Raw genomic sequence first — 25,957 nt, forward strand, 5'->3', positions numbered from 1 at the left:
TCTCTGCGTTCGTTCTCCATCTGTGCTGCAAGCCTGTTGGCTTCAAGGCTGTTTTCTCTCTTTCTTGGAGTGTGTGTGGGGGGTGTTGCTTGCATCCAAGCCAGCCAAATGCACTGTAAATGGATTTTACATACACTTAAAGCAGGTACAATGATGCACATCGTGCTTGAGGTGGCACATTGCTAATGCCTATACAGGTTATGTATCAGTGACTACATTGTAAGAAGTGGTGAAATGATATTTCCTCACTTGGGTGTGCATCTGTGTGGACATCCTGGTGTTTCAAAACCTTGGTTTTCCATCACAGAAGGTGCATTTATTCCCCTGAGATCTTTCTTTATGGTCATCAGGTAGTCTCTATTTATGAGCCACACACCTCTGGAGATAGCCTGCCATTCTGAGAGATTGACAGTCTCTTACAGGCTGTTACATAACATTTATTTATGCCTATATGTTAAGTACTTTCCCTTCCATTAACTTGGTGTGTGGTGTTTTATATATGATACATTTACATATTTTGATAATTATTTTGATTTCTGAAGTACAAGCTCTTGGATAAATAGAACACAGCTGTTGGTGAGATAATGTTTCTGAAACTGTAGCAGGAGAAAAACAGAAAGCACTAAGCTAAAGATTATGGATCATTTTCAACATTATGAAAGAGAGTAATACATTCTTTTGTTTTTTATTATTCTGGGGGAAAAAAAGAGTTTGAACACCTCATAAGATTTGAGCTGATGTTAGATAACTTTTTTCCCTTAGGTGTCAGACCTTTAATTAGCTTTTTGTTGCTATAACATGTTCTGTCATCATTAGTAAAGGTCAGGTTATGTAGATATTATGACTTAAAACCTGAACAAGTTTAAATAGCATAGAACATTTTGAGGTCTGGAAGACAAAGTTTATAAGATATCTGCTTAGAGGAAAGATGAAACGATGAAACAGCGTCCATGTTTATGGACGCTGAATTATAGTTATGCTCACTCACCTCTGCACCTCTGTTCTGCTGGCCAGACAGAGGATGGGGAGGAAAATCTTTGGTATAAATTGTATTGCCTGATTTCAAACCTTGTTTGAAAAAAAATCTTCATTTTTTTTTTTTTTTAACAAAGTCAGTATAAAGCCCAGCCCTACACTCGTTATCGTGTTCTGTCAAGTGATTTTTTTTTTTATTACCACAACAACTAAAGTGTTAACCCATGTTCTTGTTAATCTGAATTTATCAATGTCTTTGTCTGTATTTTCTCCTGACCCCCTCTTCTGTTTTTGTGCTGTTTTTCCAGGGCATTATCCAGGATGCAAAGCTCATCTTCGCTCCGAACGGCTACATTACTCAGTGTCCTAATCTTAACCGAAGTAAGTATTGAGACATAAATGTTGTCATCAAGACAAAAAATAAAGAAAAAGATAATAAATTACCATTGTTGTGTGCTGTCATAAGACTGGACTGTAACGGGCCATCTGTCAGCTGAAAGTGAGCCTTCTGAAAATCTTTGATGGGATCAGTCCTGAGTGCAGTCTTCATTTTTCTGTACTTCAGATTCCCTGCAGCCTTCTCTCTTCACTTTGTTTCTCCATGCGTTTACTGACATACAAATTAAGATACAGGGTCGCTGCTGCACTCCTCTCTCTGTCACTGATCAATAAAGCAATCACACACTGGTGCTTGATTATTGATAGTGACACCTACAACAAGCCAAAAACAAAGAGCCTACTGACATGTTAAGCTCTCCATTTGTTTACTTTTGGCCACCATGTAATGTGGCCACATAAATTGAGTTGAGCGGGAGGTGGGTTTGTTTGGTATTTTTGTCCTGTGTAGTTTTGTCTAAATGCTTCTCTGTTTCTGTTCCTTTTCTCTCCTCCTCTGTTTTGATGCACCCTGTTTGTCCTTTGAGCCTGTCCAACCTGCAGTGATTTCCTGAGCCTGGTGCAGGGCATCATGGATCTGCAGGAACTACTTGCCAAGATGACTCTGAAGGTAAAGACAAAGAACAGCCTCTCATACAGAGAACTACCTCTGCCATGTTGCAAAAGTGTGGCTTTGTCCAAATTGTTGTCTGTCTATAGGATATTCTTTCAATTAGAATTTAGGAAAATGTTATAAATGTTACAGTACTAGATTTTTACCGAAAAGCTATCATGTCAGCTCTGATTTTGTTGCTGCCTTCATCAGAGTGCATTGTTTCCCTTCTAGTCATCTTGTTGCAGAGTTTCAACAAGAAGGAGGCCAATAAAGATAGAAATGACTGTTGGAAAACAAAAACAAAAGAAAATGCACTATAATCTGTCCTCTGAGCATGTGGTTTATTCTGTTAGCTACTATTGTGAGCAAAGATTGAAGTGGCTTTAAAGACAAAAGGAAAAAATCACAATAGGTATTAATATGCAAGTTAGAAGGAAACAGCAAACAGCTGTTTAGTCCCTGAAGACTCCATTTTAGTTGAGTTTTGTTCTCTTCTTTTAGTAACTTTTTACAGCTACACCCTTGGAAGAAATTGGGGAAAGATCAAATACTGTTTAATGAGCTGATGTCATTATTTGAATCGACAAAGAGTGACAAGAGGCCACATTTTTTTTCTTGCTAACTTACTTGTTTTATGCAGTTTCATATTAAATTACAGGCTATCAGAAGGAAAAATGTGATTTGGGAAGTGTGACATTTCGAATTCTTCATTTTCTTGTTGTTGATAGGTACCTTTACCTATAGTTAAAATGATACTGTGCAGAAAATGTGAACCACACAGAAATTCTTTACAATTTGCCCATAATGGGAAAGTGATTTGTTAAAACTGGCAAACATAAATGGAAATACTTTATACAAATAAAGAAAAGGGAATAGATTCTGTGTCTTTGAGACAAGCAGTTTGTGACAAAGAGCCTAAAGATACATATTAAAGAGGACATAACACTTTCATCTGTGTCCCTGACTCCCTACCTACTCCAAATACACAAAAGAAAAATCAGTCCTTGTACTTTGTTTTGGGCTCCTTAAGTTTGAAAATATCTCACACAATGAGACACTCAGTCCCTTCTCAAGTTCACTCTGCCTCCTCTGCAAAGTGTGGACCTCTGAGCATGGCTTGCTCACATCCAACCAGCGAGGCTGATGTATTCAGCTTTGCTTGGAAATGTTCTGTTGGCAGCTGTACTGAGCAGCATGCATCAGACATCTACCAGCAGCCTCAGAGGACATAATAGCCCAGTGGATAAACTATATCTGAGGGTAATGTTCCAGCAAGAGTTAGCCAAAGACTGTGTATGTGCTGCAACCACTTTTCATTATTTATTTCTTCTTCTTGAACTAGCTAATGCTAACAGCTTAGGTCACGAAGATAACAGATACCAACTTCGAAAGAGTTGCTTTTTCTCTTTGTTAATTTAACGCTTTCTAGTTGAACGGTTACATTCTGTAATTCGGATTTTTATTCGGATTCGTGTTTTTAACACAACAACAGTCCTCTCCTCACTCTCATTTGATGCAGAGTGAGGATGCTGTGTATGCACTCAGTGTGTTAACATTACATTATTAGCATGTTTGTAATGAAGATGTAGGTCAACAAGTACAATTATTTAATCTTGTAAATATACACAAAATATTTAAACGCAGTAATTTAATGGTACACATTCATTACTGTGTGTACATCACATAGCTTGGCCCATTACTGTTGATGAGAAAGCATTGTTTCCTAGCATCTGTCGCCAACTTAAAGTTACACAGGTAAATAATTTCCTTGTTGAATGAACAGAGTAACTTTCTATATCTATATATGGAGCTGGAGTATTTGTGGTATAACTGGAGGAACAGCTTCATTATGTTTGCCTCTTTATACTGGATACCCAGGTTTTGATGAGGTATGTAAACACACTGTATGACCTAAACTCAGTTTGTCCTGAGCTGAAGTACAAATTGACATAAACTAATCCTTCACTGACGTCCTGTTGTAGCCTTGATGATTGAACCTCTCCAGGTGCTCCTTCTTGCTCAGGGTTTGACTTGAGTTCAAACTAATATGTTTCCATGGTGGTAACTTTCTATTCTCAACTGTTGTTATGGTAAGGACAAATCATGTTTCTAAAGAACAGTACCAGGGAGGGAGGGGGTGGGAGGGGTGAGTACCTGCCAATGGTCTCTGCCCCTCCAAACAGCCGGTCTGAGGAGAGGTGTTTCAGTAGGGGTGAGGAAGCAGCGGCGGTGCTTAAACCAACAGATATTTTGACCTCTCTCGTACATTTCAATAAGACATCAGGAATTTGTGTCAACTTGTCATAAAAGGGTATGTTGCCTTCAAAACGGATTCTTTGCTAAGTTTTCTATTATGTGTAGACCCAACAACGTTTTCCCTTTTTTGTTTGTAATTGATTCATAGGTCAGTTTTAAGAGGATTAAAAAATAAACAACATTTCTCTGAAAAATGGTCTGGATTGAAAAGGCAGAAAATATGTTTCAGTAATAAGCTGTCTCTGTCTTATCAATTTTCCTTCCTCGCTGCCTCTATCATTTTAATGAAAATCAGATTCGAGTAGCACACACAAGCTGCAGGTACACAGGGGTTCAGAGAGGTGTCGGGTAATGTCGACTGTATCTGAAAAAATGAGGGGCTAACATTCTACCTCGGAGCCATGTGGGGAACCATTTCACAGACTAAACATCTGCATAAACTATCCATGAGTGTGTGATGGACTTTGTGTGCACATGTGATTGAGTGGGTGCAATTCTGTGTGCTTGAGTGAGTTCTATCAGGTAAAAGTGTATGAGGCAAGGACATCCCAGTGGGTGGGTGAGCTATAGAATCGTTTTCAGTGTAAATAAGGATGAGATGAAGACCATTACCCTACTGCTGTGTCAGTGCCTCCTCCTCCACTTGAGCACAGCTCGACCTTTTTGCCACCTGACCTCACTGCACATGCATGTCGCAGCAGGTAGGATGCGGTCGTCTCTTACACTAAATGACTCTCTGCCCACGCTGTGGAAAATTGAAGGATTCAGTATGAGGTGAATAATTGCTTGCTTCTTAGTTTGTGAAGTCGAATGTCAAGGGGAGGTGAGATGAGACTGAGCTCTTCTGTGTGAAGAATATCATGGCAGCATTTGCATGTATCACACCTGAGTCTTTGTAAGAAGGAACCTATAGTAACGTCAAAAGACAGGATTATTTCCTATTAAGAATATTAGTTATTTTCTTAGCACATTGGCTTCTTAGAGAGGAGATGTTGGTGATGCTTGGTCTTCACTGTTAACCTGTTCGGACTGCATGCAACATGTGTTTTCTCCCTTTGGGAGCTGGAGAATCTTTACTTTTCAAAATACTTTTCAATACACGTGAGAAATATTTATTTTTCTTTTTAATAGATAAACGTCAAGTAAAAAAAAAAAACAGTAATTTACCCTAAAAGTTGGAGTAAATGGAATTTATTGGAAGTTTCTGGAATAAAAGTTAAACTGTTTCCAAACAGTACTTAAGAGAGTACTTTTAGAGTAAATCATGTCTAAGGTCTGAATGCATCAGTGTACAGTTTGCTGAGGATAGCTATCCAAATAAGCAGTTCATTGCTTGTTATTCTCCTCCTTAGTTACTGAGACAATCCAGTCTTACAGCCAAACAGTAAATTGTCATGAAAACTTGATTTGTGTCACATTTCTGTTAGATTTTGCTAAATGCTCAGTGGTCCACAGCTCACTGGTCCCCAAAATTTTATGAAAATGTATTTGCTTCATTTGGACTTGATCTTTAGCACTTATTTTATCGTTACACACGTATCTCACCCGTGTGTATCAGCAGGAGTTACACGCCGGTTAGCCTTTGACTCCTTTGTGCTGCATCATAGTGCCATTTGATGCTGACGTTGTTCAGGAAAGGTATTCCTCTGTGGTGCCTTCAGGCTGCCTCCAAGCCTTTGAAATTGCATTTCAAACGTTTTGTTAAGGACTTTGACAGGACACATCTCTACCTTTCATAACTCACGCACCTCTCCAGATGGGACTTCTTTAAACAAACTAAAAAGCCCCAGTGATGCCTAGTGTTCTTCTTTCTTCCTGAGAAGTATCTGTCATTCTGCTGCAGTGCCTGTGTTTTTTACACTGAGTCTTGGGCAGGTCTCAGAAGAGCAGAGGTGAACAGGGCAATGGCATAGCTGCTGACCAGCTCGGACTGTGACCGAGAGGAGCTGCTTGTCATTTTTCTCACATCAGCGCCTCATTACAAATTCTATCTAAGACTGGGAGATAAGGCAAAAATTTTGTTTTCTTTTTTGCTCAGTTTGTAGAGTTTAGATTATGCTGTCAGTGTGTAGGTATGCATAATAACATACTTTTTAGGCATATTAGTATGCAATCATTACAATATGCATCATTACATAAGCAACAAAGAGCCATCATATGTCCTGTCTCATTCACATCCACATCCTTGTCAGCTGCCAGGCTTCTGCACTCACTCAAGAGACTGCACTTAAGTCTGTTGCAACTTCTTCTTGGTATAATTGGCTGCCCCCGTATTTGAAGTCCACCTGCAGTTACGCAAAGTTTTCTTTCTCTCTGATCACTGTGGGAACAGGTAGCCTGATTTGCTGGGTGCTTTCTTGAGAGAATGTTTCTTAGAATTTCTGAAAAAGTTGGAACAGAAGCAGCCAAATAGCAGCAGTCTAACTCAACAAGCCTTGCGTCTGTTACATATTGATTGGGTGTATTTGGGCTAATAGAAGGAGGGGTTGATGCTACATGAGTGTGTGTGTGTGTGTGTGTGGGGGCTCTTTTTCAAAGACCGAGAAAGAGGACCTGAATAGATTTGGATCATAAAAATTTACCATGTTGATACATATGTCAACAATAGAGGTTACCATGAGTTAACTCTCAGTCCCACCCCTGCTTTTGTTTCTTTCGTCAGGAAAGAAATCTTCCCGCATACTTCTTCCTCTCAGCTTGTAGCTTGTGTTTTTCGGTAATGAATGGCTGTGTACTTCAAAGTGATGGACACACACATTGGCTGTTGTCACATTTGTTCGTGCCGATGGACAGACTGGTTGCTCCATCAGTGGATTGCCTGAAAATCTGTAATGCATGTTACCCAGATTGACATAAATTGAACGTCGATTTAACATTGTACATTGAGATTATATCATCACCCATCCCTAATCCAAAGGGTGTCAAAGGGTACATTCAATGTTTAAAACCACTGCTGTGTTTAAATAACCTTTAAAATAAATCACAATGGTTGAGTTTAAACTTCCTCTAAAATGAAGTACACCAAAGAAAGAATCAGCCCAAAACAGAGAGTGAACACTAAGAAAATCACATGCATGTGACATCAAGTTATTGATTTTAGTGAATGTATGCTTTCACATCTTCTTAATCCAGAATAATAACACTTAATCAGGTGTTTCTTCAAGTCTTGTCTTTGACTTTCTTTTCAGACCGACTTGTGTCCATTGTAATTAGATACATACATTTAAATATTTATCTGTAATACTTGAATTAACTTCAAACATTAGCAACGTTTGTAATATCCATAAAATTACATGCAAGTTTAATTTGGAATTTAACACAGAAGCAAATACATTTGCTGTGATTACAGCTAATTTTCAGTTACAAATGCAGAAAAAAAGCACTTTAATGGAACTTGGATTGCATTTCTCAGGCTGCAACACAATTTGCAAACATTTTTATTCCAGACAGTGAAAATTCCAGATAGTTCTTACACTTTGACGTATGATGAATCTCTCTCCACTTTTTTTTTTTTATTGTTAAGGAATTTCACAGTATTTGCCTAAGGTTATGGGAACACAATTGTTAAACCATGTGTTTGTTTTCTTTAAATCACATTTGACACACATTCCCAAATATTCAATGCGAAAGTCCTGCGCTATAGACTTTGAACATAACAGACAGGAAAACTGTGTAGCAAAACATAGTTGGCAATGCAAATTTGGAATTGGGAAGATTTAATATCTAAGAGAAAATTGATTAAAAGTCTACCCTGGTTGTTAGAACTCACCTGCTGTGCCCTTCCCTGCGACACTGCCTCGCCACACATTTGTCAGGGAAAGATGCATTACTTCTGTGGAATAACAACTGTGGAGAGTGCTGAGCATGAAATAAGTTGCTGATGAGACTGCAAAAGTAAAGGAGGGGTGATGCTGCACTGAAACTGTCAGTCTCGTCTGTCATTTCGCAGAAGATTATAGCCTGAGGTGTGGAGTATGAGATGAATGATGATAACTTATTACTCTACGTGCCCTTTTAATGAGGGGCTCTGGTAAAGCAGTTCTGAGAACCAGCCAGGGTACGCCAGAGGGCAAGGTGACTGGGTGATGGGTAAACCTGTGTGCACATTCAGACTTCTTGTTTTTGTGACTCTGGTAATTCTTTGCACAGTTGAACTACGCCGAGTCTAGGCTGACCCAACTGGAGGGCTGTCACTGTGAGAGGTCCTGCAGTGCCAATGGCCTGGTGTACCGGGATAAAGAGCTGTGGGTGGAGCCTGAAAACTGCAGGAACTGTGCATGTAAAGTGAGTATTAGTCTCAACCTCATCATCGAAGAGTAAAGCCCTGGCTTATTTTTATATATATATATATATATATATATATATATATATATATATATATATATATATATATATATATATATATATATATTATGGCATGCCGTTCAGGAAATTAATCTTTGAATATATGGAATGAAACTTTGAATGTATTGAATGAAACTCTGAATATATTGAATGAACCTTGAATATATGGAATGAAACTCTGAATATATTGAATGAACCTTGAATATATGGAATGAAACTCTGAATATATTGAATGAAACTCTGAATATATTGAATGAACCTTGAATATATGGAATGAAACTTTGAATATATTGAATGAAACTCTGAATATATTGAATGAACCTTGAATATATGGAATGAACCTTTGAATATATTGAATGAAACTCTGAATATATGGAATGAAACTCTGAATATATTGAATGAAACTTGACTGACGTCAGACTTCACGGAAGTGCCTGCAGCCATCTTGTCTAAGGTGTGGATACTGTGGCGAAAAGCGAATGACAATTAGTCAGTCCGCTCGGAATTTTGCAGGATTAATATTAAAGTATGAGGACATCATTAACACACTGGCGAATGCATGTACGGGCCAAAATTCTCCCGATAACCCTGCCCGTTATTCTAACGAAGAAGTCGTGGCAGACTTACGCCTGTTGTCGTAAGTCTGCCACGACTTCTTCGTTAGAAGAACGGGCAGGCAGCTGTTTATCAGGCCAACCTCAGCATGCCTTCAACCTCTCAGGAGTGCCCCAAAACGGCAATGCAGGCTGAATATTTAGTTAAGTAATGAACGTATATGATGATCCGTGACACAATGTCCACTTTGGGCACGATGCATTTGTCTGTCCGCAATCTGCTGTGAGTAACGTGAACAAAGCTGTGTCGCGGATCATCAAATACGTTCAATACTAAACTAAATATTCAGCCTACATTGGTCTATGAATGTGGGTGATTCTTATTGTATCTAAACAATATATAGCCTGCATTGCCGTTTTGGGGCACTCCTGAGAGGTTGAAGGCATGCTGAGGTTGGCCTGATGTCGCAAGTCTGCCACGACTTCTTCGTTAGAAGAACGGGCAGGGTTATCGGGAGGATTTTGGCCCGTACATGCATTCGCCAGTGTGTTAATGATGTTCTCATACTTTAATATTCATCCTACAAAATTCCGAGCGGACTGACTAATTGTCATTCGCTTTTCGCCACAGTATCCACACCTTAGACAAGATGGCTGCAGGCACTTCCGTGAAGTCTGACGTCAGTCAAGTTTCATTCAATATATTCAGAGTTTCATTCAATATATTCAAAGGTTCATTCCATATATTCAAGGTTCATTCAATATATTCAGAGTTTCATTCAATATATTCAAAGTTTCATTCCATATATTCAAGGTTCATTCAATATATTCAGAGTTTCATTCAATATATTCAAAGTTTCATTCCATATATTCAAAGATTAATTTCCTGAACGGCATGCCATAATATATATATATATATATATATATATACAAGACCACTAAGAAAGTGACGCCATCAAAGGAAGCGGCACAAAGATGACAAAGTTATGGACACTTACATGCTGTGGTTAAGTTATGGTCTCAGAAACTGAATATACCTCAGAGCATTATTAAATCATTAAACTGTGGCAGCACTACAAACCTTCAAACCTTCAACAAAATGGCAAACCACCAAAAGTCACAACCGAGTCAAGGAGGGCATTAATCAGAGAGCTAACAAAGATGCAAAGGTAACCTGGAAGGAACTCTAAATCAGTGGTTGTAGTGTCTGTCTGTTGGACATCTATAGCTGTACTCTTCACAAACCTTTACTTTATGGACAAGTGGCCAGAAAAAAAGCAAAGAAAGAAGATAAAAAGCACATTTGGAGTTAAACGAGAGACATCTCAGAAATATGTATGTATATGATATATGAAATATATCCCAAATATGTGGAAGAATGTAATCTGGTCAGATTAAACCAAAACTCCACTACACAGACAAGCATGGTGACGGTAGCATCATGCTCAGGAGAGGTTTGTCCCTCCTGTCTCTACTACCTGATCACTGCTGAAATGAACTGGATGGGTTATTTGAGGAATAGACAAAAATCCCAGTGGCTTTGTGCCAAACTTATAGAGACATAGCTCAATGGACTTCCATCTGTAATTGATGACAATAGGACTCTTGAAAGAATTGACTTTGTGGTAGTAAAGACCTATGAAAGTGAAACTATATGTCAAAAACAGTGCCAGTACATTTATTCTTTTTCAGTTGTGGATAAATTACTGTTACTAGGGGGAAAAAGTGATGAAAGCTGATTTAAACATGTATAATAGTGTTATGATATACAATCTTTAAGTATGTATTCTTTCTGAGACATTTTCGTAGAGAGATGGACTGTAAAAACCCTGACCAACTGTGAGTCAAGAATTGGTACAAGCCATATTCTATAAAACGCCTTATCAGCTTGTTCCAGTTCTTACCAAGACATTTTTTTAGGTTTCTTGAACAAACTGACTAGTTGTCAGTGGAAAGTGAGTACACCAAAGAAAGCATATGACAACATATCCACTGGAGCAGCTCCAGTATCACTCATCGGTGATGTATAATGGTGTTGCAGATATTTTTCTTTTCTTTGATGGAAAGCCACTGCAACCCCCAATTTTCCTCCATGTTTAGGACTTGCCTCCAGCCCGCCTCTCAACCAACCTTGTATAATTTCTCTCCCCTGCCCACCCCTTAATAAGTGCCCCCTAATAAGCCCTCCTGCCTGCGCTCATACATAAGTCCACCTTTGAAATGTGTTGAATCAGGCCATCCTGGGCCCCGGAGAATTAGACTTGCTGCATCATTGCACATCAAGCACAAGGTAGAGTTAGTTAGTTTGGTTTCCTCCTGAAGACATGCCATTAACTGATAACCGTGGCATCCAGGGGAATCATTTTCGATGACTCATGAAATGAAGGTGCTCGCAGAGAGAGATATCATCCTCAAAAATAAACGCAGTCCTTCAGGGCCTGAATATAACTGCCTGCTATCAACAGGTTACTCAGGAGCAGTACAGTACATGAATCTATTCTGTTATTTATAAGTGTGGTCGCTCTCAGTTTCAGAAGTTTTGAGGTTTCTCCAAACATTTATAATTTTGTTTACATGGTATTTATAAATAGGTGCATATGTCATTTAAAGTTGGACTGAACTACATGAAGGTGCTGATTATACTTCCTGTGACTACACCAAATAAGAAATCAATGCAATAATGGAGTATTCACCTTCTAAGAAACGGATCTCTCAAACAAATCCGAGTATAGTTGCAATTTCCAATTAGCCTAATTACTTAAACATGGTTGTAAATGATGTGTGAACACCGGCGCTTTGTCAGTTTTGGTCCAGTGGGTCGTGGCTGTCTGCATGCCTGCATCATTACTCCACAGAAAAGTCTAATTTTGAAATTGTAAATGTAAATGTAGGCCAGAAAAAGGCTAGAAAAAAGGCTAGAAAAAAAAATTGTTCTCACCCAAAACTTTGTGAAACACTGCAGCAGCAATCAGGAAGTATAGAAGGAGTCATAGTTACACTGATCAGGGCTCTAAACAACAGTTTAGCACAGGGGGTATCAGTACAGATCTCATTTTCTGTACATAGTGTCAAACTATTTGGATGGAATCAAGGAAAAACAACATTTGGTCCTGCTTACTCCGTTGCACAAAATGACAAAGAAAAAACTGATTGACATCAAGAGTGCATACTTTAATCAAAATAAGTGTTTTTGGCTCAGCTGGGGTCAAGTATGTTTGACATGACACATGCCGCATGGAAATAAACAGTCCTGATGGTCAAGCACAGGGTGGCAGAGTAATAATGAGGGGTTTTAATATTTCCAGAGGTGTTGGAGAGATGACATTTATAAATGGCGCCACACATTTCCAGTTTGTAAAGAAGAAAATCTTATTTAAATGCAGTAGTTTTGTCTGTGGTGAGGAAAAAAAAAAGAACCATGAATTACAGAAGAAATAAAACAATTCATTCTTTTTAATAAAATGTACACTGACTTTTACTGTGCTTATATATCTTTAAAACAGTTCAATTGTTAGTTTTTTTTTCATTCATTTTTCATGAGAGCAAATACCTGACTGTCCAACTTTGAAATAAAGCAATTATTGAGAATCATTGGAAGATTATTATTGTATGTTTAATATTGTTACAGAGCAGTAAAGTGTCTTTCCTGCATGAATGTTTGAGGAAATGTAAAGTGAAACAGAGAAGGCAGCAGGACACATGAGTTCAGTGTTTATTCCCTCACACTAAGCTTGCGGACGGTAATCTTGTAATGTATGTTTTGCATGTTTTTCTAGTTAAAAATAACATAATTTCCCTACAGAATGGTGTGGTGGAGTGTCGCAGGATTTTCTGCCCTCCGGCAAATTGCTCAGAAGACTTGCTTCCTGTTCATGTCGACGGGACTTGCTGTAAAACATGTAGACGTAAGTATTCGTGGCACATGAGGCAGGAAGCTGGAGAAGTTTTCACCAAAAAAAAATGTGAAAATCCCCACAAACTATGTTTATCAGCTCTTACTTTTTTATATTAGTTGCAAAAGTTTGCATTCCCACCTAACAAGCATGCTACCACCACTTTATTTGCAATCTATTCGGGAAATAGATTTTCAGATGATCAATTTCCATCAAGTGCTAGCATTGTGACACACTGGTTACATACAGCAGATGAACTCCGTTGGTAGCAAACATTAATTTACTCAAAAGATTTGAAAACATCACTTTGTTTATGCTTGCGAGAACTCAGAGACATGCTGCCCAGAGACAAACTAACTGAATCGGTACTTACCCAGGTTCACCTCTCTTAGGAATTAATTAATGAAAGCTTTCCATACTTAGGCAATTATAAGCAAAGCCAACAACATCACAGCAGATCCCACTAATCCCCTTCACCAATTTTTCCACTTATTACTGTCAGGTTGTCAATATAAAGTCCCAAAGAAAACCTAATGGAATTATTTATCGTAACTCCTTTATTCTGGCTACCTTAAGTTACTTAAATAATCAATAAGGTTCCTCTACTACTACTACATAAGCATTAAGTTCACCTAATTCAGCTAATTCTACTCTATTTAAGAAATGCATCCTTTCACGCCAATTGTCTGAGTTTTGTTGTTGGAATTGTATGTTGAGCTTCAACAAAAACAAAGAAAGACGATAGATATTTCTTAATGTGAAGGACGCTGCCATTGCAGACTGATTATAAGATGCAGACACTCATTTTCAACTTTCTGATCTGACAAAACCTTTGCAGCAGTATAACAGTTTTTATTAGAGAGGCAGATGTCATGTCTGAAAAAACTTTCACTAAATCTGTCCTAAATGCTCACCTTGTTCATTCATTCACTTCTCCCCATAATGTCTTGCACCTGTTGATCATTGTCAACAGTTGAGTTGATCCTTTTATTTGTAAAATGTGACACATTTTATTGTTATTATTTAATGAAAGAGTTTTTAGACATTGAAAAAAATTACACTTTCAAATGATGTCATAGCTGACAGTAAATGTGCATTCATGACTGAAAACAAATAACCACCATTGTTCCACAGTTCTAAAAAATGTGCTGACCTTGATTTGATTTATCTCCTTCTTTCAAAGCAACATACAAGCAAACGTGTAGCTACAACCAGGGCTGTTGTTTGTAGGTGAAATACTGCTGGCACAATAGAACCAGACTAAATCATCTGCATGGACAAAGATCACAACTGAAATTGAAGCCTTTTTTTTTTAGTATCAAGCAGACGGAGGTCTAATAACTGCTCACAGACTCACGGACAACTCTCTCTCTCTCTCTCTCTCTCTCTCTCTCTCTCTTACTATACTGCAAAAACTTGAATTCCCTTAAGTGTTGAGTGTCTGAATAATTCCATCCTTCCTCTGCCTCCCTCCATCCCGCCGCTCGTTCCTCTTTCCTCCTCTTCCTCCCCTGTGAACATCGCAGCTCCGGCACAGACGAGCAGCGGAGCAGCGCTCCAGAGCTGTGACTGAGCGTGCTGCGGTCCAGCACCCTGGAGAGGAGGAAAGCAGGACTTCATATCATGTGCTTCACTTACTATTTCTGCTTTATCACCAGAGGATTATGCAGAGAGGCTTTCGTCTGTTGTATTCTTAATGTGTGTTACATTTCCTCTCCGCTTATGCGCACCAGCCAAGAAAAACTTTGTTTGTAACCGAGTTAACCGTACAGAACTTCACCCTGGAAACTTCTCTTTTCTCAGACAATCTTTTCACTGCTGCTGAAAGTAGGCCTAACATGGATGATAGTCGCTGAATACTGATTGCTTCTTGTCTGTCATAGTTAATGTGATAGAAACTTGTGATAGAAACGGTCCTATCCTGTTTTCTTGTCCACAGCTAAATGCACCTACATGGGACTGACTTTCGCTGAGGGCCAGCGCTTTCTGTCCAGGAGCTGCAGGGAATGCAAGGTATCACTTCCTCTTCCATTACACATTTCTTTCTAAGCGATTATACTCTATTCTGTATTCAGATCACAAGGCACATCTTTTCAGTGTAAAAGTGCACTGATTGTATGTGGGGGACTGTTTGGTGTGTTATTCAATTAGCCAGCAGGCCTTATTAGTTTCCCCATCCAGCTGCAATCTGCTCAATCTGTCTTTTTTTTTTTTTTAACTGCCTGAACGGCAAGATGTCCAGCTAATTAGAATAACTTATGAACGCAGCAACACAAAGCCTTGATCTGAATTGGAACTTCATTATTCTAGCTCAGCATAGAACAGAGGTAGGCTTTCCTGACTGAGAGGCCGTTTATCTTTAAAGACACTATTTTAAGGTGGAAATTCTACCTTTTACCATTCTATGGATTAAATTGCTTTCAAAGACCCACGTAAGGGATTCCTGGACTCTTTATTAGCTCTCAGGCACCCTGAAACATCCTTATACTGCTTAAATGCTTTGTTTTAAGCAATTAGTCAGAAGTGAGGATCACTTCTGGATGTCAGTGACCAATTTTTGGACCAATTACTTTTAGACGAGCTTTGTCTTTGCGTCTGCGGCCGTTCTGCGCTATTACAGCCCATAGATTCCAGCATGTTTGCCGAAGCTTCTGGTTCAGATTGTATGTATTTTTAAGTGACATGCCAATTTTGAAGTGTGTCTGATGTCTCGTGCTTACAGCAGGAGGTCGACAGGAAGTAGGAAAGTAATAATGAATGCATCCTCTGGCAACTTAAAATTATGTTTACATGGGTTAGGGTTAAATAATGTTTAACTAAATTCTAAGCAGTCATTGAGTTTAGCTGAGTTCTGACCCAAAATCTAAGAATTTACTGACACTTTGGTATTTTTAACTATAAAAGGAAATTCATATATTTCCTTACAGTCTTTGCATCAGTTTAATTCAGATGACTATTTTCACTGATCACATCATAATTAAAACATACAGGGACCAGCCTGCACCGTAACATGACGTTATCTTAACCAACTTGTCACTAATATGTACAGCTGTATAAACTACTTACTGTACTTGAATTAAGCTGATGGCTGTGATTTCATCCAGTTTGTACATAATTCCCCAAGATACCGGAACAATTTTCAGACAACTGAAAACAAAAGCGAACTTGTTGTTGGTTGTATTTGTAATTTGTGCAGGAATTGTCTTTTACAATGACAATGAATTGTCATTCTTTCACTATTTTTAACCACTTACATCAGATATTTGTGTGCCAGATTTTAGTTTTGGTTACATTGATTGCAGGAAAAGATATCTTCTTGAAAATGTAACAAGGTATTTAGTACTGCCGTGGCTTGATATTCAGGTTTAACCAGAATGCCGAGATACTGTGATAGCATACTTAGCATACTGTCGTTTGCAAAGAGTTGATTTTCTCCCTGGTTTGCCAGTGAAATTCACAACTGGACCACAAATCTGCTCATCTTAGGTTATCTGTGGTTAGGAAGTAATGGTCAAATTCTGTTGACTTCAAAGCTGGATGACAGCATATTATCTCTGAAGGTGCAGATACAGAGACAGTGCTGCATTCAGTTTCATTATGTAACAGTTAGTATTTGTTTGAATAATTTTTGCTTATTTTTTTTAAATGGAGAAGTTTTATTTTTTTTAGATTAAGTGTCATCTCATAAAATAATACTTCTTTAATACGGACTACTTCACTGCCTGCAGCAGATAAGAATAAAACCATTTTATTTGTTTACTTACGGTCTATTCCTGAGGTCCTGGATATTGCCAAAGACAGCTCTGGCTACCTGCCTGAGAAAGTACACGAGAAGCAGAAGAGGGAAAGTAAATAGGATGTCCCCCACTGTACTCTATGTGGCAGGGTACTAAGGTGATAAGAGACCCACCTAGGGCTGATAGTGAATAACACTGGAAAATCATATGAGCGAAAGAAGCTTCGCAAAACAACAATGCTCCATGGAAAGAGCTGCCCACAGCAATCCCCTGGAACAAGAATCTGTGACCATCACAATGGCATACTTGAACCAGCTGCTAACGGATGACGCACCCAGACTGGTTAAACCAAGGTTGGACAGGAACTTACCTCTTTACAAAGCTTCTGTCAGGCATCATACTGGCTGAAATGAGTAGACACAAGGCTGAGTATATGAGTGGTGCCCAGAGGGCAAATGGGTGTAACACCAGAATAGCTAAACACCAGCTACTGATCGACAGAACTGTGGGTAAGATCGGACACAAATCTGTGGATTAGAATCGCCTGGATTTTCCTATTGTTTTTATTTTATATTCATAGTCAATCAGATGTTGAGAAGAGAATTCTTTTTTTTTTATTTTAAATTTTTTTTAGAAAACACTCAGATTTCTCGAGATAGTTTTCTGTTACTGTATTATTGTGTGTCCTAAGTAATCTAATAACAATTGGAGTGCCCTGACAATGTGTGTACACACCTACCTATGTGTGTTCACACCTGTTGTCTATGAAAAGGTGACCTGGATTGACAAGACACATCTGGAGCTTCGGCGCCTCAGCTCACAGATGAAACAAGCTGCAGGTCACAGCTGCTTGTTTCACTGTCACGGGACAAATTGAAGTAAAAACGATTAGGAGTTCTTTTTGTGAATGATGCTTCCTGTGAGTTTGGATGCTCATTTCCTTAGATTCATTTTATTCACAGAAAACAGAAGAATGAAAAAACATCCTACTGGAAACTCTGCTGCTATTGTGGAGTCATGTCAGAGGCTTTGGTGATCCTTGAATGTGGCTCAGATAAGATCTAAATGCGTATTTAGTCTGCCCCTAGTGTGTTCATACCTGTATTTAAGGCTGTTCTTTTGTGATCTGATTAGCAGCCTTTTGGGTCAGAATGGGCTAGCGCTTGGCTATGGAAAGACCAAAAAAACTGGTTTACCGGAGGGTGACGCGGTCATATGATTGCAGGTTTAAACTCTGGAACAGATCAAATTATTTCATTATATTTATATAGTGAAAAATTAGTTCCTCTTAATGCATAGACCTTCACTCATTTGACCCCAGCACTGTAATTATATTGTCTGGCTTGTCTTCTCTTTCTAGAATGGTTTGATGGTGAAAGTTACAGAAACTTGTCCACATATCAACTGTAGCATCAGTGAGCAGATTCTACCAGAGAGCAGATGCTGCAACGTCTGCAAAGGTATGTCTTCCTCCTTAATGCAGTCTTTTAAGGCTGCATAAATCACTCTTTTCTTGGATACGCCAACAATCCCCCGTGTTGATTAGGCTAGACCTCTGCAATAATTCTCTTTTACTTTCCTTTTCAATCGGTATCAATGTGTTTGTCTGAGATACCTATCAGGGCAGACTGGTCCATTTTCTATCGAGCACCTGCCATGCCAATTTGCCTTAACCCTGATACTTTGCTGCAGGGTACTACAAGGTATATAGCCAGCAGTCATTCAGTGAATACATTAAATAAACAGACTGTCTGAAGCTGTCAGTTATAGAGCCATAATGGAAAAAATCCTAGGGCAGGTTTTGCCTGAAGAAAATTGCACTCTCTTTCAGGTAAGATAGGCTGCATGCCTCAAACCTTTTATTTTCACAGAAAAAAGAAGATGAAAAGTATGTAAAAGAGAAGGCAGGGGATGCAAATTTTAAGGGAGAAAGCAGCCATAATTGGAGAGAGAAGGAAGAGAAGTCTTAGCTGCTGTAGGGAAAGAAAAGGAAGGGAAAGGATGAGAACAGGTTGAAGCGAAAGAGCAAATAATTAGAAAAGAAAGATGGCCAGATGATAAGACCAACACAATAGAGTGGTTTGTAAATACATGAAAGGAAAGGATTTTAGGAATGAAAGCGGTGTAAAAGGAAAGTGTAGGTTAGTAAAGGAGAGGATATCAGAGAGGAGGAAAGACAATGGGTGAGAGGAGCGTTTGTACTGTAAGAGCAAGCAATTAAAGACCAGACCTCCAGCACCACTTCCCTTTCCTCCCTTTTTCTTTCTTGATATCCACAGACAGTAAAACTAAGAGCTGATTATTATTTCCAAATCACCACCTCTGAAATTGATTTGTGGCTTACTGTTAAATACTCAGTCACACTGGCTCTGTCAATTTGATTTGTTAGAGTATTCATACTGTTTTATTGTAATAAAATAAGGAAAATCTGTACAGTGAATGGCTGGTAAAATCCATCAATTACAAACACAACTTTCCTAATAAGACCTACAACCTCATTTCCCAAAAAGTACTATTTCATGAAAACTATGAGCTCATCTGAAAATCGATGGCAGCAACACTTCTTAAAAAAAGAAGATGGGACATAGCCATATTTACTACAGTGAAGCACCTCATCTTCTTTGAACAGCAGCCTTTAAATGTCTGGGACCTGAGGAGACCAGTTGCTGGACCTTTGGGAAGAGGAATGTTGTCCCATTCTTCTCTGATTTCCAATTCTAGCTGCTCAACAGTCCTGGTTCGTCTATCTCATGATTTTCTTTACGTGATGCTCCAAATGTTTTCACTGTGAAAGATCTGAAATTCAAAGTCATGCTGTTGTAATAGATGCACTGTGCATTTAAGCATTGTCTTGCTGAAATAAACAAGGCTTTCACTAGAGAAGACGTTGTCTCAATGGGAGCATATGTTGCTCTAAAATCTGGACTTTCAGCATTGATGGAGCCTTTACAGATGTATAGGTTTTCAGTTCCATAGGCACTAATTCACCCCATACCATCAGAAATTTAGTCATGCCGTTCATGATTTCCAAAAGGAATTTCAAATTTCCATTTGTCTAACCAGTTTGCCCCTTTTCTTCAGTCCATTTTAAATGAGCTTTGCTCCAGAGAAGGCAGCAGTGTTTCTGGGCCATGTTCACAAATGGCTAAGCTTTCACCTGCATTTGTGGTGATCTGTGTTCACAGACAAGGGTTTCTGGAAGTGCTCCTGAGCTTGTGCAGCGATTTCTGTCTGTGTTTTTTGATGTAGTGCTTCCTGAGGGCCCAAACAGCCCAGACATCCAATATTAATTTTCAGCTGTTTGCCTTGCACACAGAGACGTCTCCAGATTCTTTGAATCTTTTGGTTATATAATGTACTGTAGATGATTGAATATTCAAAGGGGTGACAGTTTCACACTGAGGAACATTATTCTAAAATTGCTTTACAATTTTTTGCTTTACAATACTAAAACACTCTTCCTCTTAAAGGTGCTCTTTTTAAACCCAGTCATGTTAACAAACCTGCTGCCAGTTAACCTAATTAGATGCAGCATGTTCTTCTTCCTTTTACAACCTTAAAATGCCTCCATCCCAAGTTTTTAAGGCAGTTATTTTGCCATCAAATTCAAATTGAGTTGATATTTGTCATGAAAAAATAACACGTCTCTTTCTACTTTTAATGTTTTCTGTCTTCTTTGTTGAATACAATTTTGGTTTGAAAATTTCAAATCATTGCATTCTGTTTTTATTCACATTCATTGTCCCAACTTGTTTGAATTTGGGGTTGTACTTACATGTAGGAGCAAGCTTATATAGTCAGTTCTTTAGTGTACACACATCATTCTGTGCATGCAGCTGTCGATGGGGCTGAGGGGAAGAATCATTCAGAGACGGCTCTTTCTTCAGTAATGGGTCCTCAGGTGCCTTGCCTCTCAGGGCTTTTTTGTGGAGCCAGTCTGTCACTCATTACAGGACAGTGATGAGCTACATCTACAGAGCAAGAGACAATCATCTCTCTGTCTGTCACCATCCTTATCTGTCAGACTAATTCTCGGTCCATCTATCTGTCGCATCACACTTTTGTGCACTGGCACTGCTCAGGCTCTCAGTCTGCTTTGGTTTGGACCTGAAAAACACAAGTCACACAGAGGCTGGAGAGACTCGGACTTTAATTCATGCTAAAAGTAACCTATTCGACATAAACTCAATGGGTCATATTCACAAAGTTAGACTCTGAGAATCAAACCTTTTCACCTCAGTACTGACTCTTGTACCGCTGTTTCTTTTATATTGTTGTTTATACTGAAACCTTGTGAATTTTGCATGTCTTGGTTCTGATGCAGCAGCTGAACATATAGGAGAACAAATCATCATGAACAAAATTATAGCACACTAGTGACTATTTGACTCAGTTGAATTGTTGACTCATTTTAACATCTTCCTCCATGAGCATAGATGTGTGCATTTGTATATTTTCTATTGCCGTGTATGAATGATTACACTGAAGGCAGAGCTTTTATTGCACCAAATTTACGTAAACTTGCTGCACCTCAAGCTTGTTCATGTGCTTTTTTTCTCTCTGCACAGTGATGTATGTGCATTTGAATGTCTGTAGACAACTTTTCACTGCCTTGTGTGAGCAAATTTCATGGCTCCCTTTGCTTCTCTCTTTCAGGTTATGACTTCTGCGCAGAGGGACTCATTTGTGGAGAAAACTCTGAGTGTAAAAACAGGAATACTAAAGCAGAATGTGAATGCAAGAGTGGCTATGCTTCCATCCATGGGGATTCTACTTATTGTGAAGGTAGGACTTTATTTTACTCAGTTCAGGTTGTTCAGTGGCTCATGTGGCTGACTCGTAACTATTTGCTCAGAATGTAAAGAAAAGAAAAAAAGAAGCTGTGTGGATGGAAGCATTTAATTCATTGTTCTCCTCGAAGAGGCTGTTTATGAAGACTGCAAGCTGGAGACTGAGTTTTATAACAACTTGACCTGATGGTGAATGGCTTTGATTTATTTATTTTTTTCAAGTGCTTCAGTTCTTGAGTCAGTGTCTTACCTTGAATAGACAGCATTCAGAGCGCTCTCAGTTTGGAGAATCAAAATAGATTTAAGATGGAAGGGAGAGTCAGTCCTCACACCTAAAAGTTTCATAGATGTTTAAGCAAATTTTATTTTGTGGATTTTGACCTCTGCATGAAGGCCTGCATCATGGACTGGGCCCATGTAAACACTGTGCTGTAATGCACAGGTTCTATGTATTGATGTAGAAGAAATTGCTGTGTAAAAAGCCTAAATATAGTGTTTATTTGAGTTTTAGAAAGCAAAAAAATTCTCTTCTGTGACCACGCTGTTATTGCTGTTAAGCATGTTTTATGATTTTACAGATTGGATGCTTTACGGTTCCTTATCAAAATGAACAGCATCTGGTGGGCAGCTTGCTGAAAGAGCTGCGTGTAAACTTTTCAGATATTTTTTATTTCTTCTAGGATCATTTGAAAGTTTTGCGTGTGTTTTAATCTCCTGCCCAAACCAAATTTTGCTGCAGCTCGTTTGGGTATTTAGCCTACCTCTGCAAAGTGGAGGGTGCATATGTTTTGCCTCATACTGCACTCTCTGCATGCTTACAAACATAAAATCTGAGTTGTTACACTACATTTAGCTCATTTTCAGGGATTCCCAGCCTCGTAAAATTTCAGTCAATCAGTCAAGGTTCTTCCAGCTTGTCGGATTGTTGGCTGAGTACCATTCCCAGTTTGTGGGTGCTGCAGGCCCCGACTACTTGTGATGGAGAAAATAGTCTCATTTGATTAAGAAGCTTGGGAGCAACAATCTGTGGATTGAAGGATTTGCTCAGCACTTGGTGTAGTTGTCTTTGGGTCGGAGCCACAGTAATCTGAACCACTAAGCACTCTTAGAACTGGGTAGCCATGAGCCTTCCATTCTGTCTGCTTGTGTTTGATCTGCATTGTAAAGAGGTTTACTCAGAGCTCCACTCCATCCCACGACTGTCCCATATGTTAAAGAACAGTGAGGGCTGGAAAACTCTGATTGTTGATCAGCTATGTAAATTATAAAGACATAACTGCACTGGATATTGCAGAAATAACCATGTTTGTGGGCTGCAGCCTAAGCACAGCTCAGACTTGTAATGTAACTGGATCAGCAGGATCTGTCTATAATACTTAACATGGCTTCACTTACCTCAAACTTCAACTGGGTTATGATGGCATGTCTTGAAAACAGCACACTAGGGCTGTAATATAGTTTTTTTCTGTTTCACTTCCATTATAAACAAAGCCCAGCAGTCCAATGGGGTGTCATTGATATCCTAAGAGTCTTTATTATGAGCAGAGTTATTGCTGCTCTTGTATAGCTGTCATTAAATGTGACTATTACATTCTCATAAATGTTTCATTGTGCAGTCGATGACATTATTTACTTGTAATCAGAGAGCTGCTTGAAAAGGGTTTAAGGAGAGCCAAGTTCATGTGTTCTGTTTTGCATTTGGTTACTTAATGGAACCATAATTATTCCCTCCCTATCTTTAAACTGGATGTACGATGTTAGAAGCTGATATTTGACATACTATATCGTGCCAGTATCAATATATGCTCATGTCTTTTCTGTCTTGTGCTGAAAATACGTGCTAGTACTATGGGAAGCAGTTCTTTCTCTTATATTATCCGTTCTTACAGGGTCGCCACAGAGATGCCTGGAAACGTTTAACTCAATTTGGTCAAAAAGTAAGAGGAGGTTGACCTGTGTGGAGTTTTATTTCACATTATGACAAACCATCTTTGCTTTGCATTATCTGTCAATCTACCACTTTACATATCTTTTCACTATGAGCACCAAAAGGAGGACGCTTGCCCTCATATGTCAACGGATGAGCTTCTTCCTACTCAATCTGACAGCTTAAGTGTAGGGAGAGATGAGTGTACGACACAGTCCATTGTAGACAGCATTACAATGAATTTCGTAGTCTTGTGCAAGTGCTGTGCCATCTATTAGGAGGATCCTAGGTCCAGGTTCCAGGCAGAGCCTCTGTGTGATCTGCTTTCACCTACGAGACTGCTTCAGCTTTGCACCATCACATTATTTTATTACCATTAACATTAATAGTTACTGTCCGATTTGCTGGACTTTTCGTATAATTTCTGTCTGATGTGTCATAGCCTCCTGCTCGAATGGACAGATTTAACAAGTTGAAGCCACGCTGAAGTGTTCAGAGTGGCTGAACCGAAAAAAAAAGAAAGAAGTCTTTCGTTTTATTTTGGCTGCTGGTTAGATCTCACAAAGTAATTAAGAATGATACAAAACACCTCCTGATGAACTGGCAACATTTTATCGAATATATACACAGTCAAACTAAACAATGGTTTATTGTCATCTTGTTGAGTTTTTTTTTTATTTTTCCCTTAAAGGTCAAAGGAGACATGGTGTCTCATGCCTCCTCTGACGAGCCACCTCTAAGTTTAATGACAAATATATTGTACCTGTTTTTGCTTTGAATGCTACTGGTGTTTATTGTTATATTTCTATTTGTGATCAAAAGGTTTGAGTTTTTAAAGATAGAGAGTGTAATGTTGCTTTGAAGAGTCAAAACATTAGTTACATTCTTCACTGGTGCTCTGTTTTGATGCCTTTTTTTAAATTTTAAAAAGTTTATTTGGAAAGATGAAGAGTGAAGTCAGAAGGATTTTTTTCTGAGTATCTTTATGAATGAATTTAAACAATCATCTATAATTGAGGAAGGACAGCTTGCAAAAAATAATCATTTGAGTTGATGCCAACCTTATGTGTGTAATGTGTCTGTCCTCCAGTTTGGCAGATTTTCACCCTGAGCAGAAGGGAGGTTCTGTTTGATTAAAACATTTTTTTTCCTGGGCAATAGAGACAATTAGGTTGCAGCATATATGACGTAGGCTTGATTTTTCTACATCCAGCAACAGAGTTTGGTGACTGTTAATATTCAAAGCCACCTGCCTAATTTCTGAGCAAGCAGGAAAATATGCAGAAACGTATAAATACAAGCACCAGCACATACTAATGATGATGATCTGTTTCTCACTTGCCTGCCCACGGAGGCTTGTGTGTTTATTCATTCCATTAAAGATGTATTGCTGCATATGAGCTGACATCTTTCAAGATTGGAGCTTCTTCTCCTCTCACTTGGTTGGAAAATGCTTTCTAATATCGGAAAGCAGGGATTCCTGTTAATTGGGCTGGTAAACATCCAGGGTTTCAGTTTAACATCACCTCAACTTCTGCACATTAAGATGTGATTATCTTCTTTCATATTCATCATCAAACTCTGAGCAGCATGAACACACTATTAAAAAATGCTGAATTAGATCACTGCTTGTGTTGTTTTGTGACCCCATGTTGATAGACTTTCTGATTGTCAGTGCACAGTTGTGCTGTTATGATCCATGACAACAAAATGTGAAAAAGTCACGAAACCAAAAACTTTCAGTTCACTCAGTTGGACACTAATTTGTATTCTTTTTCTGCCACCTGGCATGACTTCGAAAGCAATGCATTTTCAGGGTAACACCTGGTTCGATAGATCAGATCAGCCATGCTTTTGGGATAATTTCACAAAATTATTTGATGCTATATTTTTCTGTACAGTTATTTTTGGGTCAAGTGACATAAAAAATTGGGAAAATTTGTGTCTCTGAACACAGATCAGTAGATTAGCTTTTCATGGCTGTTTCGTGTTTTGCTGATGTGACCAACTGTCGCTTGCATGCAGTTGTGTGTGAAATTTACACTTAAAATTTGTGTGTAAATAGTTTCAAAGTGGTTGAATATATTTGTTTATTGGTTTACACAAAAGGTAGTGTTTGAACAGGATTGCAAAATCATAGGTACACCTGCTAAAGCAAGCTTATTAAAGCCTTTCCCATTGCCAGTATTGGTCTTAAAAGCAAGAGTACAGTCCAATAACTGCTTCTACCTCCCAAAGGACAAGCCTGTTGGGTACGGCCACATGAAAGGACAGCATTATATTCTATCCTGCAGGATGTGTTGGACAACAATGTCTGATATTCTACGCTATCTGAGATAATTAGGCTGGTTTATTATTTTTGACTAGTGAGTTGCACCCATTATTGCAGTTCTGAGCACAGCACCTTCATTGAAAATTACTGTGTTCTGTTGACTTTTAGGGTGATTGAAGCCAGAGCCGATGCCTGTGAGTACTGCAGAGACTACACTG

The 25,957-nt window shown here is 38.7% G+C and overlaps 2 protein-coding genes across 2 annotated transcripts in view; both read left to right on the forward strand.

The window, feature by feature from the left end:
* Positions 1–4,387, forward strand: part of htatip2 (HIV-1 Tat interactive protein 2) — a 279,723-nt gene extending 275,336 nt beyond the window's left edge. Inside the window, exon 7 of the mRNA XM_072379987.1 lies at positions 4,376–4,387. The gene's annotated coding sequence lies outside the window, so the exon portion shown is untranslated. The remainder of the gene's footprint in view (positions 1–4,375) is intronic.
* The window catches only part of LOC140301508 (protein kinase C-binding protein NELL1-like), a 250,729-nt gene that overhangs the window by 80,063 nt on the left and 144,709 nt on the right, over positions 1–25,957 (forward strand). Inside the window, exons 6-12 of the mRNA XM_072379984.1 lie at positions 1,284–1,356; positions 1,899–1,981; positions 8,372–8,506; positions 12,923–13,025; positions 14,953–15,026; positions 18,111–18,210; positions 21,407–21,535. Of these exons, the coding sequence (XP_072236085.1) occupies positions 1,284–1,356; positions 1,899–1,981; positions 8,372–8,506; positions 12,923–13,025; positions 14,953–15,026; positions 18,111–18,210; positions 21,407–21,535 (697 nt within the window). The remainder of the gene's footprint in view (positions 1–1,283; positions 1,357–1,898; positions 1,982–8,371; positions 8,507–12,922; positions 13,026–14,952; positions 15,027–18,110; positions 18,211–21,406; positions 21,536–25,957) is intronic.

The sequence above is a fragment of the Leuresthes tenuis genome, unplaced genomic scaffold (assembly GCF_036924035.1).
Source record: "Leuresthes tenuis unplaced genomic scaffold, fLeuTen1.0.hap1 SCAF_2, whole genome shotgun sequence".
Classification (NCBI taxonomy): domain Eukaryota; kingdom Metazoa; phylum Chordata; class Actinopteri; order Atheriniformes; family Atherinopsidae; genus Leuresthes; species Leuresthes tenuis.